This window comes from Nyctibius grandis, unplaced genomic scaffold, assembly GCF_013368605.1.
Source record: "Nyctibius grandis isolate bNycGra1 unplaced genomic scaffold, bNycGra1.pri scaffold_99_arrow_ctg1, whole genome shotgun sequence".
Lineage (NCBI taxonomy): Eukaryota > Metazoa > Chordata > Aves > Nyctibiiformes > Nyctibiidae > Nyctibius > Nyctibius grandis.
This window is the reverse complement of record NW_027167619.1, coordinates 1-15,469: the sequence shown is the minus strand read 5'-3', so window position 1 is coordinate 15,469 and position 15,469 is coordinate 1. Positions and strand designations below refer to the sequence as shown.

Here is a 15,469-nt window from a genome sequence, read left to right as displayed (position 1 = left end):
AGAAGAGGGGGGAAGGGGGAAAAAAGGGGGGCGGCGGCGGCGGCTGACGGGGGTTGTGGGGGCGGGACACAAGATGGCGGCTGAGGGGACACAAGATGGCGGCTGAGGGGGACAAGATGGCGGCTGAGGGGACACAAGATGGCGGCTGAGGGGACACAAGATGGCGGCTGAGGGGGACAAGATGGCGGCTGAGGGGACACAAGATGGCGGCTCCCCACGGAGCGGCAGCGGCTTTATTGTCACCGGAGGCGGGTGAGTGAGATCGTCTGGTGTGGGGCTGAGGGTGGTTGTGGGGCGGGTTGTGGGGCTGGGGGTGGTTGTGGGGCTCAGGCCTCTGTGTGGGGCCCCCCGGCGCCGTCCAGCAGCTGCTGGGCGAAGGCTTGTTCGAGCTGGGGGGGGAGGAGGGGGGTGAGGGGCTGCCCCACATCTGTGCCCCCCACATCCTGCCCCACATCCCCTCCATTCACCCCACATCCCTCCATTCACCCCACATCCCCCCATTCACCCCACATCCCGCCCCACATCCCCCCATTCACCCCACATCCCTCCATTCACCCCCCATCCTGCCCCACATCCTCCTATTCACCCCACATCCTGCCCCACATCCCCCCATTCACCCCACATCCTGCCCCACATTCCCCCACTCACCCCACATCCCGCCCCACATCCCCCCATTTTCCCCACATCCCCCCATTCACCCCCATTCACCCCATATCCTGCCCCATATCCCCCCATTCACCCCACATCCCCCCCCACTTCCCCCCATTCACCCTACAGCCCCCCATTCACCCCATATCCTACCCCACATCCCTCCATTTACCCCCCATCCTGCCCCACATACCCCACATCCTGCCCCACATCTCATCCCCACACACCTGCAGGACGAGGGTGCAGTCGTGGGTCCCGTCGTCGGGGCCCGGCTCTTGCCCCACAACCAGCGTCACCCGGTGCTCGGGGCGGGGGCCCAGCCCGGCGCGGTGCTGCCCCACCTCTGAGGGGGGAAAGGGGGCGCTATGGGGCAGCTGTGGGGTGCTATGGGGCAGCCATGGGGCTGCTATGGGGCACACTCACCCTGGCGGAAGCGCCGCGCGTCGAAGGCCAGCACCAGCTCCCCGTCCCGCAGGGCCGGCGCCGTGGGGCAGACGTGTGGGGCGCGGCACCGCACCCCCCATCCCCGCCCCACGGCGCCCCCCGCCGCCCCGCGGTGCCGCAGGAACAGCCCGCGGGGGGCGCTGGCCACCATCAGCCCCGCGCGCAGCCCCTGCAGGGCGGGGTGCGGGGGGTCGGCGGCGGGGCGGGGGGGGCCGTGGGGCAGCAGCAGGAGGCGCGGGAGCAGCCCCGGGCGCGGGGGCGGCGCCGTGGGGCAGCAGAGCAGGAACTCGCCGGGGGGGAACCAGCCCTGCCAGCACAGCGCCCCCTGCTGGAACAGCCGCACCCCCAGCGCCGCGTCACCTGCGGGGGCGGGGTCAGCCGGGGACACGCCCCAGGGGGCGGGGTCAGACGGGGACACGCCCACCGGGGGCGGGGTCAGCGGGGGACACGACCACCGGGTGGTGGGGGGGCGGGGTCAGCTCGGGGGGGCGGGGCTTACCCTGGGCCGGGGGGAGGGGCTCAGGGCTGTCCAATACGATGCAGAGCTTCAGCGGGGTGGGGGGCGGGGCCTCGGCTGGAGGGGGCGGGGTCACGGCGGGGCCACGCCCCCCAAGTGACCCCCCCAGCACCCCCCATAGCCCCGCCCCCCAAGTGCCCCCCCAACTCACCGGGGTCCGTCGGGGCGGGGCCGGGCTCCGTGGGCGGGGCCTCATCGGGGCTGGGGGGCGGAGTCTGGGGGCGGGGTCAGACGTGGGGCGGGGCTGCCCCATAACTGCCCCCCCTGCCCCATAACTGCCCCCCCCTGCCCCATAACCCCCCCCCTTACCGGGTCTCCATGGTCTGTCCCGTCCCCGCTCGCTGCCGCCCCCTGCTGGAGCCGCGCGCCCCCACGCTTGGGGGGCTGAGAGCCTGGGGGGGGCGGGGACAGCGCATGGGCCCGCCCCCAAACCCGCCCCCAAACCCGCCCCCAAACCCGCCCCCAAACCCTGCCCCACACTTGGGGGTCCCCCCGCACTCATGGCCCCCTCACAAGTGGTTCCCCCCATAGGTGGGTTCCCCCCACCCAGCGCCCCCCCACTCTTGGGTCCCCCCACATATGGTTCCCCCCCCATACCTGGTGCACCCCCAATATGGGTCCCCCCACCCCCATGTCACCCACACAATTGGTTCCCCCTGTGGCCCCCACTTATGGGTCCCCCCTACAATTGATTCCCCCCATATGTGGGTGTGTGTTCCCCCACACTTTTGGGTCCCCCCACACATGGTTCCCCCCCGCCCCATACCCTGTGCACCCCCAATAGGGGTCCCCCCACAACCATGTCCCGCACACAATTGGTCCCCCCCCCCAGTTCCCCCCCGTGTCCCCCCTCTTATGGTCCCCCCACAATTGTTTCCCCCAGATCTGGGTGTCCCCCAAACACAAACCTTTGGGTCCCCCCACACATGGTTCCCCCCTCCCCATACCCAGTGCACCCCCGATATGGCTCCCCCCCACCCCACATCCCCCATACAATTGGTTCCCACCCCCTCCCAGTCCCCCCTATTTATAGGTCCCCCCCCCATGGTCACCCCCCGGTGCACCCCTTATATGTGTCCCCCTAACAATTGGTTCCCCCCCACCCCCTTTTCCCCCCACATACGGGTCGCACCCCCCGCGGTGCCCCCCGGATACGGGTCCCCCCCCACCCCCCCGCCGCCCCACCTCTGGCCGGGGGGGCCGGCAGCAGCCGGTACACGCGGTAGGGCCGGGGCCCGTCGGGGCGGCCGCGCTCGGGCAGCTCGCGCAGCTCGGGGCTCTTGTTGAGGGCGCAGCGCAGCCGCGTCTTCCAGCCCGCGGGGTCGGGGGGGGCGCCGGGGCGGAGCCGCCCCTTGAACTCCGCCCACGCCTGGGGGAGGGGCCGTGAGGGGCGGGGACAGGCCCACCCCCCATAACCCACCCCCAAGGGGGGGGTGATGTGGGGCTGTGGGGGGCAGGGACAGGCCCACCCCACAAAATCCACCCCCAAGGGGGGGGGAAGGGGGCGATGTGGGGTGGGGGGGGGCGCAGGGCTGATGACGTCACCTTGCAGAGGGCGGCGCCGGCCCCGCCCCTGGCCCCGCCCCGCCCCGCGTGCTGCCAGGGGATGCGCAGCGCCGAGCGGGCGGCGTCGTCCCACTCCAGCCCCGGGAACCGCCCGCTCTCGGCCTGCGCCACCAGCCACGCGCGCAGCCGGCGACCGCCGCCGGGGCCCGCGGCCATCTGCGGGGTCAGGGAGGGGTCACGGGGTCAGGGAGGGGTCACAAGGGGGCGGGGACACACACACGGGGGGGACGCGGCGCCGCTCACCCTCCTCCCGGCGCTGCCGCTGCTGCTTCCGGGAAATCACGTGGTACCGCGTGGCCCCGCCCCCTCTGCAAGCCCCGCCCCCTCACCACAAGCTCCGCCCCTGCAACGGTTCCTGCTCAGTGCAACCCCCGCAAAGCCACGCCCCAACCCTCAAGCCACGCCCCCCGCGCTAAGCCACGCCCCCTCCGCACACCCTTAACCCCCTCATATAAGCCCCGCCCCTTAACACAAGCCCCGCCCCCCGCACGACCCCACCACTGCAAGCCCCGCCCCCAGCACAGGCCACGCCCCCTCAGCACAAGCCCCGCCCCCTCTGTGCACCCTTAACTCCCTCCCCACAAGCCCCGCCCCCACAGAAGCCCCGCCCCCTCCCACAAGCCCCGCCCCCTCGACAATCAGACGCGGGGATTGGCGCTGTGGCAACGCTTTATTGCTCCCGGCCCCGCCCCCTTTCTCGTGGCGTGTCCACCCCCTCGTGGGCGTGGCTACCGCCGCAGGGGGCGGGGCCATCGCCGGAAGGGGCGTGTCTACCTGCGCGGGCCCCGCCCCCTTAGCGGCGCCTGGGTCTCCAGCAGGTGGCGCACGCGCGCCCCGTACTGCTGCTCGCCCTCGGCGGGGCCGCGCGGGGGCCTCCCGGCCGGCAGGTGGCGCTCGGCGGCGGCGCGCAGCTCCCGGGGGCTGTAGAGCCGCGCCGGGTCCAGCCCCCGCTCGTTGATCAGCCGCACCAGGTACTCCGTGTAGTGCCCCCTGCCGGCCGGCCGTCACCCGGGGGGGGCCGGACCCACAGCGACCCACAAGTGCCCCACGGAGACCCCCAGTGCCCCATAAAGACCCCCAAGTGCCCCACAGCGCCCTCCAAGTGCCCCATACGGCCCCCCCAAAGCCCCACAGCGACCCACAAGTGCCCCACGGAGACCCCCAGTGCCCAACAGTGCCCCACAGTGCCCCACAGCGACCCACAAGTGCCCCACAGAGACCCCCCAGTGCCCCACAGCGATCCACAGTGCCCCACAGCGACCCCCCAAAGCCCCACAGCGACCCACAAGTGCGCCATTGAGACCCCCAGTGCCCCACAGCGACCCCCAAGTGCCCAATAGCACCCCACAGTGCCCCACAGCGACCCACAAGTGCCCCATTGAGACCCCCAGTGCCCCATAGGGACCCCCCAGTGCCCCATAGCGCCCTCCAAGTGCCCCATACGGCCCCCCAAAGCCCCACAGTGACCCACAAGTGCCCCATGGAGACCCCCAAGTGCCCAATAGCGCCCCATAGTGCCCCACAGCGACCCACAAGTGCCCCATTGAGACCCCCAGTGCCCCATAGGGACCCCCAAAGTGCCCCACAGCGACCCCCCAGTGCCCCATAAAGACCCCCAAGTGCCTCATAGCGCCCTCCAAGTGCCCCATACGGCCCCCCAAAGCTCCACAGCGACCCACAAGTGCCCCATGGAGACCCCCAAGTGCCCAATAGCGCCCCATAGTGCCCCACAGCGACCCACAAGTGCCCCATTGAGACCCCCAGTGCCCCATAGGGACCCCCAAAGTGCCCCACAGCGACCCCCCAGTGCCCCATAAAGACCCCCAAGTGCCTCATAGCGCCCTCCAAGTGCCCCATACGGCCCCCCAAAGCTCCACAGCGACCCACAAATGCCCCATAGGGACCCCCAAGTGCCCCATAGAGACCCCAAAGTGCCCCACAGCAACCCCCAAGTGCCCCATAGCCACCCAGAAGTGCCCCCCAGTGCCCCATAAGTGCCCCCTGTGCCCCCCAAGTGCCCCATAGGGACCCCCAGTGCCCCATTGAGACCCCCAAGTGCCCCCCAGTGCCCCATAGAGACCCTCAAGTATCCCATAGTGCCCCCCAGTGCTCCATAGTGACCCACAAGTGCCCCATAGACACCCACAAGTGCCCCCATAGTGCGCCCCAAGTGCCCCATAGGGACCCCCAAAGCTCCACAGAGACCCCCAAGTTCCCCATAGAGACCCCAAGTGCCCCATAGGGACCCCCAGAGACCCCCAAGTGCCCCATAGCCACTCCGATGTGCCCCCCAGCGCCCCATAGTGACCCCCAACTGCCACACAGGGGCCCACAAGTGCCCCATAACACCCCCCCAGTGCCCCACAGCCATCCCGAAGTGCCCCCCAGCGCCCCATAGTGCCCCACAAGTGCCCCCCGCGCCCCCCCTCACCGGCAGAGCCCCGCGTGCCCCGGTGGCGCCTCCCTCCCGCAGGGCTCGTCCCTCGGCCCCGCCGGCGTCTCCTTCTGCTCCAGCACCCCGCAGCCCCCTGCGCGCACGGCCTCAGCGCCCGCCCCACGGCCGGGGGGCTGCCCCACACTTGGGGGGCGCTGCCCCACACCTGGGGGGCGCTGGGGGAGGGGGGTACATGGGGGAGGGGTCCCACCTCCAGGCACGGGCTGGGCTCCGGCGGGCGGCTCCGTGTCGAAGGGCACCCCCCCTTCCTGTGGGGCAGGGGGTCAGCGAGCCCCACGGCTGCCCCATAGCGGCCCCCAAGTGACCCATAGTGACCCCCAAGTGCCCCATAGCAACCCCCAGTGACCCCCAAGTGCCCCACAGTGACCCCCAAGTGCCCCCCAGGGACCCACAGCAACCCCCATAGTGGCCCACAGCGACCCCCAGTGACCCCCAAGTGCCCCATAGTAACTCCCACGTGACCCATAGTGGCCCACAGCGACCCCCAAGTGCCCCATAGCGACCCACAGTCACCACCAAGTGCCCCACAGTGACCCCCAGGTGCCCCATAGTGACCCACAACTGCCCCACAGCGACCCCCAAGTGACCCACAGTGACCCCCAACTGCCCCCACCGTGCCCCCAAACCACCCCAGCCCCCCCACTGCCCCCCCGAGACCCCCCCTCATCAGCCACCCCCTGCCCCATGGCCGCCCCACACCCCCCCCCCGCCCCACAGCGCCCCCACGCACCCGGAGCAGGCGCTGCAGCCGCGGCGGGTCCCAGTCCCGCAGGTAGAAGAGGCAGTCGCGGGGGTGGTGCCCGTGCAGGGACCCCCGCAGGGGGCAGCCGGGCTCGGGGCAGCACTGGGGCAGCGTCAGCCCCACGGCGCCGCCCCACGGGGCCCCGGAGGGACCCCAGGGAGACCCCAGCCCCACAGGGACCCCCCAGCCCCATAGAGATCCCATAGAGATGCTCTCAGCCCCATAGACACCCACTGTGCCCCATAGGGACCCACCCAACCCCATAGAGACCCCATAGAGCCCCCCTGCCCCATAGGGACCTGCCCAGCCCCATAGGGACTCCCCCTGACCCACAGGGACCCCATAGAGACCCCCAGCCCCATAGAGCCCCCCCTGCCCCATAGGGACCTGCCCAGACCCACAGGGACCCCAGAGAGCCCCCCTGCCCCATAGAGATCCCCCTGCCCCAGAGGGACCCCATGCAGCCCCATAGGGATCCACTGTGCCCCATAGGGACCCCATAGAGCCCCTGTGCCCCATAGGAACCCCATAGAGACGCTCTCAGCCCCATAGACACCCACCGTGCCCCATAGGGACCCCCCGCCCCACAGAGCCCCCCCCACAGTCACCCCCCCCCAGCAGCCTCTCCCACCCCACAACTCCCCACCGATCCCCCTCCAGCCCCATAGGGACCCCATAGCGCCCTCCCTGCCCCATAGCGCCCTCCCTGCCCCACAGAGCCCACCCCACGGCTCTGCCCCACACATCCCGCCCCACACTCACATCCTTGCTGTAGAAGGGCCCCGAGCAGCCGCTGCAGAACTGGTGCTGGCACTGGGAGCACTGGAAGTGCATGCAGCCGCCCCGCGCCAGGGCGAACCAGAGCCCGCAGCGCGGGCACGCTGTGGGGCAGAGGTGTGGGGCAGAGCCGTGGGGCGGCTGTGGGGCAGGGACCCCCCACAGCACCCACACACACTCCCCACAGCCCCCCCCCTGCACTGCTGTGGGGCAGGGCCCCCAGCCCCACACACCCCCCCAGCCCCACACATCCCAGCCCCACACACCCCCCACCGTGGGGCACGCACCGATGCCGTGCTCGCGCAGGAAGGCCGCCAGCCCCACGGGGGGCGCTTGGGGGTCGCGGGCGCCCAGCCAGGCCTCGAACTCGGCGCAGGAGAGGGAGGCGTGTTGGGGGTCCCACTGTGGGGCAGGAGGGAGGTGTCACCCCATGGCTGCCCCATAGCGACCCACAGCACCCGGTGGGGACCCACAGCTACCCCATAGTGACCCACATCACCCCGTGGGGACCCACATCACCCCACAGAGACCTCAGGGCCCTGCCCCACATGGAACATCCTCACCCCATAGCAACCCACAGCTGCCCCACAAGGAGGCCCTGCTGCCCCACACAGACCCACACCTGCCCCATAGAGCCCCCCCTCACCCCACAGACACCTCTAAGCACCCCATAGGGACCTATAGCTGCCCCATAGAAGCCCCCAGCTGCCCCATAGCACCCCATCTCCTTCCCCAGCCCCACACATTCCCCCCCCCAGCCCCACACATCCCCCGGCCCCACATCTCCTCCCCCAGCCCCACACGTCCCCCCCCAGCCCCACACATCCCCACCGGGCGCTGGCAGCGGGGGCAGAAGCGCTGCTGGCACTGGGGGCACTGGGCCGGGCCCTGCTCCGCCTCGAAGATGAACCCGAACGAGCACTGGGGGGGGGGGGCGGAGGTGGGGGTCAGCCCCACGGCGCGTGACCCACAGCCCCACACATCCCCCCACAGCCCCACAGATCGACCCCCAGCCCCACACATCTACCCCTAGATCCCCCCACAGCCTCACACATCCACCCACAGGCCCCCCCAGCCTTATAGATCCCCCACAGCCCCATAGATTCAGCCCCACAGCTCTCCTCCAGCCCCACAGATCCACCCTCAACTTCCCCTCCCAGCCCCATAGACACCCCAGAGCCCAGCCCCACACATCCCCCCAGCCCCACACATTTCCCCACATATCCACCCCCAGTCCCAATAATCCATCCCTCCAGCCCCATAGATCCCCCCTGCCCCACACACCCCCCCAGCCCCACAGATCCAGCCCCCAGCCCCACAGGTCCCCCCCCAGCCCCATAGCTCCCCCCCAGCCCCCCAGATCGACCCCCCAGCCCCACACATCCCAGCCCCACAGACCCCCCCCAGCCCCACACCTGGATGCACCAGATGAACTTGGGGTCCCGCATGAGCTCGAGCTCCGTCAGCTTCTGGGTGAAGAGCTGGTAGGTGTCGGGGTCGAGGCACTGGCGGAGCTGTGGGGCAGGGGGTGAGGGGCGCCCCCCAAGTGTGGGGCAGGCCCTTGGGGTGGGGCCGTGACCCCATTGAGGGTGGGGAAGCGGGGGGGGGGGGGTGTTGGGGTGGGTGATCGGGGGGGGGGGCTGAGCTGAGCTGAGGGGGGGGGGGGGGGTCAGGTTGTGGGTCTGCCCCCCAAGTGTGGGGCGGGGCGGGGGGCGCCCCTCACCTGGGTGTCGAGGGTGGAGAAGTAGCAGAGGCGCTGGGCGTCGTCGGCCAGGTCGGGGCGGGCGCAGGCCGGGCACACGAGGGCCCCCACCCCCCGCTCCCGCACGGCCACCGTGAAGTGCAGGCGGAAGCACTCGGGGCACAGCGGGCACTGGCAGGCGGTGAGCACCCGCATCTGGGGGGGGGACATGGGGGTCAGGGGGCACTTGGGGGGCTGGGAGGGGCACTTGGGGGGCACAGCGGGCACTGGCAGGCGGTGAGCACCCGCATCTGGGGGGGGACACGGGGGTCAGGGGGGCACTTGGGGGGCTCGGGGGGGTCAGGGGGGCACTTGGGGGGCACAGCGGGCACTGGCAGGCGGTGAGCACCCGCATCTGGGGGGGGACACGGGGGTCAGGGGGCACTTGGGGGGCTGGGGGGGGTCAGGGGGGCACTTGGGGGGCTGGGGGGGGTCAGGGGGGCACTTGGGGGGCTGGGGGGGGTCAGGGGGGCACTTGGGGGGCACAGCGGGCACTGGCAGGTGGTCAGGACCCGCATCTGGGGGGGACACGGGGGTCAGGGGGGCACTTGGGGGGCTGGGGGGGGTCAGGGGGGCACTTGGGGGACTGGGGGGGGCACTTGGGGGGCACAGCGGGCACTGGCAGGCGGTGAGGACCCGCATCTGGGGGGGACACGGGGGTCAGGGGGGCACTTAGGGGGCTGGGGGGGGTCAGGGGGCACTTGGGGGGCTGGGAGGGGCACTTGGGGGGCACAGCAGGCACTGGCAGGCGGTGAGCACCCGCATCTGGGGGGGACATGGGGGTCAGGGGCACTTGGGGGGCTGCGGGGGGGTCAGGGGGGCACTTGGGGGGCTGGGGGGGCACTTGGGGGGCACAGCAGGCACTGGCAGGCGGTGAGCACCCGCATCTGGGGGGGACATGGGGGTCAGGGGGGCACTTAGGGGGCTGGGGGGGGTCAGGGGGCACTTGGGGGGCTGGGAGGGGCACTTGGGGGGCACAGCAGGCACTGGCAGGCGGTGAGCACCCGCATCTGGGGGGGACATGGGGGTCAGGGGCACTTGGGGGGCTGGGGGAGGTCAGGGGGGCACTTGGGGGGCTGGGGGGGGGTCAGGGGGGCACTTGGGGGGCTGGGGGGGGGTCAGGGGGGCACTTGGGGGGCACAGCGGGCACTGGCAGGTGGTCAGGACCCGCATCTGGGGGGAGACATGGGGGTCAGGGGGCACTTGGGGGGCTGGGGGGGGCACTTGGGGGGCACAGCGGGCACTGGCAGGCGGTGAGCACCCGCATCTGGGGGGGACATGGGGGTCAGGGGCACTTGGGGGGCTGCGGGGGGGTCAGGGGGGCACTTGGGGGGCTGGGGGGGGTCAGGGGGCACCGGTGGTCCTGTACCTGGTGCCGCGGCAGCCCACACCCACACATGGGGGTCACTGGGGGTTACTGGGAGGGGGTCAGGGGGCTCCCTGGGGTGTGTGTGGGAGTCCCGGGGGTCCCTGGGGTGTTTGGGGGGGGTCCCAGGGTCCCTGGGGGGGTCCCTGGGGTGTTGGGGGGGGTCCCGGGGGTCCCGTACCTGGTGCCGGGGCAGCCCCCAGCCGCACACGGGGGTTACTGGGGGTTACTGGGAGGGGGTTTGGGGCTCACTGGGATGTTTGGGGGGGGTCAGGGTTCACTGGGGGGGTCAGGGGTCACTGGGGGGTCCCTGGGGTGGGGGGGTCCCGGTGGTCGGTGGTCCCGTACCTGGTGGCGCAGCAGCACCCACCCGCACATGGGGGTCACTGGGGGTCACTGGGGGTTACTGGGAGGGGGTTTGGGGCTCACTGGGATGTTTGGGGGGGGTCAGGGTTCACTGGGGGGGTCAGGGGGCACTGTGGGGTCCCTGGGGTGTTGGGGGGGGTCCTGGTGGTCCGTACCTGGTGCCGGGGCAGCCCCCACCTGCACATGGGGGTTACTGGGGGTTACTGGGAGGGGGTTTGTGGCTCACTGGGGTGCTCGGGGCTCACTGGGGGCTCACTGGGGTGTTGGGGGGGGGGTCCCTGGGAGGGTCCCAGTGTCCCGTACCTGGTGCCGGGGCAGCCCCCAGCCGCACACGGGGGTTACTGGGAGGGGGTTTGTGGCTCACTGGGGTGCTCAGGGGGGGTCAGGGGGCACTGGGGGGGCACTGGGGTGTTTGGGGGGGGTCAGGGGTCCCTGGGGGGGTCCTGGGGGTCCCGTACCTGGTGCCGGGGCAGCCCCCAGCCGCACACGGGGGTCACTGGGAGTTACTGGGAGGGGGTTTGTGGCTCACTGGGATGTTTGGGGGCCACCGGGGGGGCACTGGGGGCTCACTGGGGTGTTGGGGGGGGTCCCTGAGGTGTTGGGGGGGGGGGTCCCGGTGGTCCGTACCTGGTGGCGGGGCAGCCCCCAGCCGCACACGGCGCACTCGCAGCGCAGGCGCCGCCGCAGGGCCGCGCGGTCGGGGCAGCCGCCCACGGCCTCCACCAGCTCGCCCAGCTCCGACACGCCGGGGGGGGCCCGGCCCAGCCCCAGCTCCCGGCCCAGCGCCGCCACCAGCTGCGCCCGCCCCCAGCTCGCCACCCCCAGCGTGGCCAGCGCGCGGCGCACCACCGCCTGGGGGGGGGGGGGGGTCAGGGGCCACCGAGCCCCCCAGTAACGCCAGACCCCCTCCCAGTAACCCCCAGTGCCCCCAAACCCCCTCCCAGTAACACTGAACTCCTGCCCAGTAACCCCCAGTGCCCCCAAACCCCCTACCAGTAACGCTGAACCCCTGCCCAGTAACCCCCAGTGTCCCCAGACCCCCTCCCAGTAACACTGAACTCCTGCCCAGTAACCCCCAGTGACCCCGAACCCCCTCCCAGTAACACTGAACTCCTGCCCAGTAACCCCCAGTGTCCCCAAACCCCCTCCCAGTAACACTGAACTCCTGCCCAGTAACCCCCAGTGTCCCCAAACCCCCTCCCAGTAACCCCCAGCGTGGCCAGCGCGCGGCGCACCACCGCCTGGGGGGGGGGTGAGGGGAGGGGGGGTCAGGGGCCACCGAGCCCCCCAGTAACGCCAGACCCCCTACCAGTAACCCCCAGTGCCCCCAAACCCTCTCTCAGTAACTCCCAGTAGTCCCAAACCACACCCAGTGACCACAAACCCCCTCCCAGTAACACTGAATTCCTGCCCAGTAACCCCCAGTAACGCCAGACCTCCTCCCAGTAACACTGAACTCCTGCCCAGTAACCCCCAGTGCCCCCAAACCCTCTCTCAGTAACACTGAACTCCTGCCCAGTAACCCCCAGTGTCCCCAGACCCCCTCCCAGTAACGCTGAACCCCTGCCCAGTAACCCCCAGTAACGCCAGACCTCCTCCCAGTAACGCTGAACCCCTGCCCAGTAACCCCCAGTGTCCCCAGACCCCCTCCCAGTAACACTGAACTCCTGCCCAGTAACCCCCAGTGTCCCCAAACCCCCTCCCAGTAACCCCCAGCGTGGCCAGCGCGCGGCGCACCACCGCCTGGGGGGGCGGTGAGGGGGGTCAGGGGCCACCGAGCCCCCCAGTAACGCCAGACCCCCTACCAGTAACGCCAGACCCCCTGCCCAGTAACCCCCAGTGTCCCCAAACCCCCTCCCAGTAACACTGAACTCCTGCCCAGTAACCCCCAGTGTCCCCAAACCCCCTCCCAGTAACTCCCAGTTCCCCCAAAACCACTCCCAGTAACCCCAAACCCCCTCCCAGTAACACCCAGTAGTCCCAAACCCCCTCCCAGTAGCCCCAAACCCCCTCCCAGTTATCCCCAGTAACCCCAAACCCCTCCCAGTAACCCCAAATCCCCTCCCAGTAACGACAAACCCCCTCCCAGTAACCCCCAGTAGCCCCAAACCCCCTTCCAGTAATGCCCACTAGCCCCAAACCTCCCCCAGTAACCCCAGACCCCCTCCCAGTAGCCCCAAACCCCGTCCCAGTAACGCCCAGTAGTCCCAAATGCCCTCCCAGTAACCCCAAACCCCCTCCCAGTAATGCCCAGTAGCCTCAAACCCCCTCCCAGTAACACCAAACTCCCTCCCAGTAACGCCCAGTAGTCCAAAACCCCGTCCCAGTAACGCCCAGTAGTCCCAAACGCCCTCCCAGTAACCCCAAACCCCCTCCCAGTAACCCCCAGTTCCCCCAAACGCCCTCCCAGTAACCCCAAACGCCCTCCCAGTAATGCCCAGTAGTCCAAAACCCCGTCCCAGTAACCCCCAGTAGCACCAAACCCCCTCCCAGTAGCCCCAAAACCCCTCCCAGTAACCCCCAGTTCGCCCAAACCCCCTCCCAGTAGCCCCAAAACCCCTCCCAGTAACGCCCAGTAGCCCCCAACCCCCTCCCAGTAACGCCAAACTCCCTCCCAGTAACCCCCAGTAGCACCAAACCCCTTCCCAGTAACGCCAAACTCCCGTCCAGTAACCCCCAGTTCCCCTAAATGCCCTCCCAGTGCCCCCAAGCCCCGTCCCGGTAACCACCAGGGACCCCAAACCCCCCCAGTAGCCCCAAACCCCCTCCCAGTAACCCCAACCTCCCCCCAGTAACACCAAACTCCCTCCCAGTAACCCCCAGTTCCCCCAAACCCCATCCCAGTAACCCCAACCCCCTCCCAGTAACCCCAAACTCGCTCCCAGTAACCCCAAACCCCATTCCAGTAACGCCCAGTAACCCCAAATCCCCTCCCAGTAACCCCAACCCCCTCCCAGTAGCCCCAAACTCCCTCCCAGTAACCCCCAGTTCCCCCAAACCCCCTCCCAGTAGCCCCAAAACCCCTCCCAGTAACGCCCAGTAGTCCAAAACCCCATCCCAGTAACGCCCAGTAGTCCCAAACGCCCTCCCAGTAACCCCAAAACCCCCTCCCAGTAGCCCCAAACTCCCTCCCAGTAACTCCCAGTAGCCCCAAAGCCCCTCCCAGTCCCCCCCAGTCCTCCCAGTGCCCCCCACCTGCTGGTCGGGGCTCTCGAAGTCCAGCGGCGGCTCCTGGGGGTCCCAGACGCGCCCCTGCAGGGGCCGCAGCCGCCCCCGCTGCAGCTCGCCCAGCGCCCCCCACAGGTCGCCCCCGTTGTGGAACAGGGCGGCCCCCGCCGGGCCCCGCGCCCCGAAGCCCAGCGCCGCCAGCGCCCGCAGCTGCACCAGTACAGACCAGTACGGACCAGTCAGTACCAGTACAGACCAGTCAGCACCAGTACAGACCCATCAGCACCAGTACAGGCTGTCACAGCCCTCCCCAATCCCCCTCACCCCCCTTGATCCCCCCCGCCTCCCCCCTTGCTACCTAGAGCCCCCACCAGTACACACCAGTATGGACCAGTCAGCACCAGTGCAGACTGGTCAGCACCAGTATAGACCCATCAGCACCAGTACAGGCCACCCCGGCCCCCCTCACCCCCCTCTATCCCCCCCACCTTCCTTCTTGCTACCTAGAACCCTGACCAGTACACACCAGTATGACCCAGTCAGCACCAGTACAGACTGGTCAGCACCAGTATGGACCAGTCGGCACCAGTATGGGCCACCCTGGCCCACCTCAATCCCCTCTCACCCCCCTCAATCCCCCCCACCTCCCCTCTCGCTACCTAGAGCCCCTCCCAGTACACACCAGTATGGACCAGTATGGCCCAATCACCACCAGTACGGACTGGTCAGCACCAGTATAGACCAGTCAGCACCAGTATGGGCCGCCCCAGCCCCCCTCAATCCCCTCTCACCCCCCTCAATCCCCCCCGCCTCCCCTCTCGCTACCTGGAGCCCCCCCCAGTACACACCAGTATGGACCAGTATGGCCCAATCAGTACCAGTACAGACTGGTCAGCACCAGTATAGACCAGTCAGCACCAGTATGGGCCGCCCCGGCCCCCCTCAATCCCCCCTCACTACCTGGAGCCCCCCCAGCAGCTCCCAGTGCCTCCCAGTCACACCAGTGCGCCCCAGTACACCCCCCCCCCCCCAGAACACCCTGGCTGCAGCCCTGTCCCTTGGCCACGCCCCCAAACCTTGACCACGCCCTTTGCCTCTTAGCCCCGCCCCCAGCCCTCTAAGCCCCGCCCACCTCAAGCTCCACCCAAGGCTCCGCCCCTTGCTCTAAGCCACGCCCCCAACTACCAGATACCCCATAGCCCCGCCCCCAGCCCCATGGCTCCGCCCCTCAAGCTCCACCCCCAGACTAAGCCACGCCCCCAAGACACTCCCATACCGCAGCCCTATGGCTCCACCCCCTCATCAAGCCCCGCCCCCTCCAAGCTCCGCCCCTTGCTCTAAGCCACACCCCCAGCCAACAGCCTCTCCCATAGCTCCACCCCACTCTAAGCCCCGCCCCCACGCCCTAAGCCCCACCCTCCAAGCTCCGCCCCCACCTTTTAAGCTCCACCCCCTCCAAGCCCCACCCCCTGGGTACCACCAACCACTGGGAGACCCCCACCCCCCTCCCTCCCTTAGCCCCTCCCCTCATGGCTCCACCCCCTTAGCCCCTCCCATCCTTTAGCCCCGCCCCCCACGCTCTAAGCCCCACCCCCTGGGTACCACCAACCACTGGGGGCCCCACACCCCCTCCCCAAGCCCCGCCCCCTTTGGCCCCGCCCACCTGCTGCCGCCGCCGC

General features: G+C 70.1%; 2 protein-coding genes across 3 annotated transcripts; both read right to left on the bottom strand.

The window, feature by feature from the left end:
- Window positions 1–204: 204 nt before the first annotated feature.
- LOC137677561 (interferon regulatory factor 9-like) lies at window positions 205–3,510 on the bottom strand. Of its 2 annotated transcripts, none has more exons than XM_068424889.1 (9): window positions 3,419–3,510; window positions 3,155–3,331; window positions 2,795–2,978; window positions 1,919–2,001; window positions 1,761–1,824; window positions 1,592–1,666; window positions 1,072–1,452; window positions 876–991; window positions 205–389 (listed from the first exon to the last, which is right to left on the bottom strand). In XM_068424889.1, the coding sequence occupies exons 2-9, from the start codon at window positions 3,329–3,331 to the stop codon at window positions 327–329; spliced, it is 1,143 nt and encodes a 380-aa protein (XP_068280990.1). In that variant the 5' UTR covers window positions 3,419–3,510; the 3' UTR covers window positions 205–326. The 2 variants fall into 2 exon arrangements, with proteins under 2 accessions (XP_068280990.1, XP_068280991.1); XM_068424890.1 differs by lacking the exon at window positions 3,419–3,510 and adding an exon at window positions 3,394–3,414.
- Window positions 3,511–3,826: 316 nt separating this feature from the next.
- On the bottom strand, window positions 3,827–14,060 carry RNF31 (ring finger protein 31; the record flags this gene model as incomplete). The annotated part of the gene is made up of 11 exons (XM_068424880.1): window positions 3,827–4,165; window positions 5,607–5,703; window positions 5,821–5,878; window positions 6,361–6,474; window positions 7,135–7,253; window positions 7,437–7,551; window positions 7,981–8,070; window positions 8,565–8,663; window positions 8,873–9,046; window positions 11,250–11,474; window positions 13,818–14,060. Coding segments are annotated over 11 exons (1,554 nt in total), but the record flags the coding sequence as incomplete, so codon positions are not given.
- Between the last annotated feature and the right edge of the window lie 1,409 nt (window positions 14,061–15,469).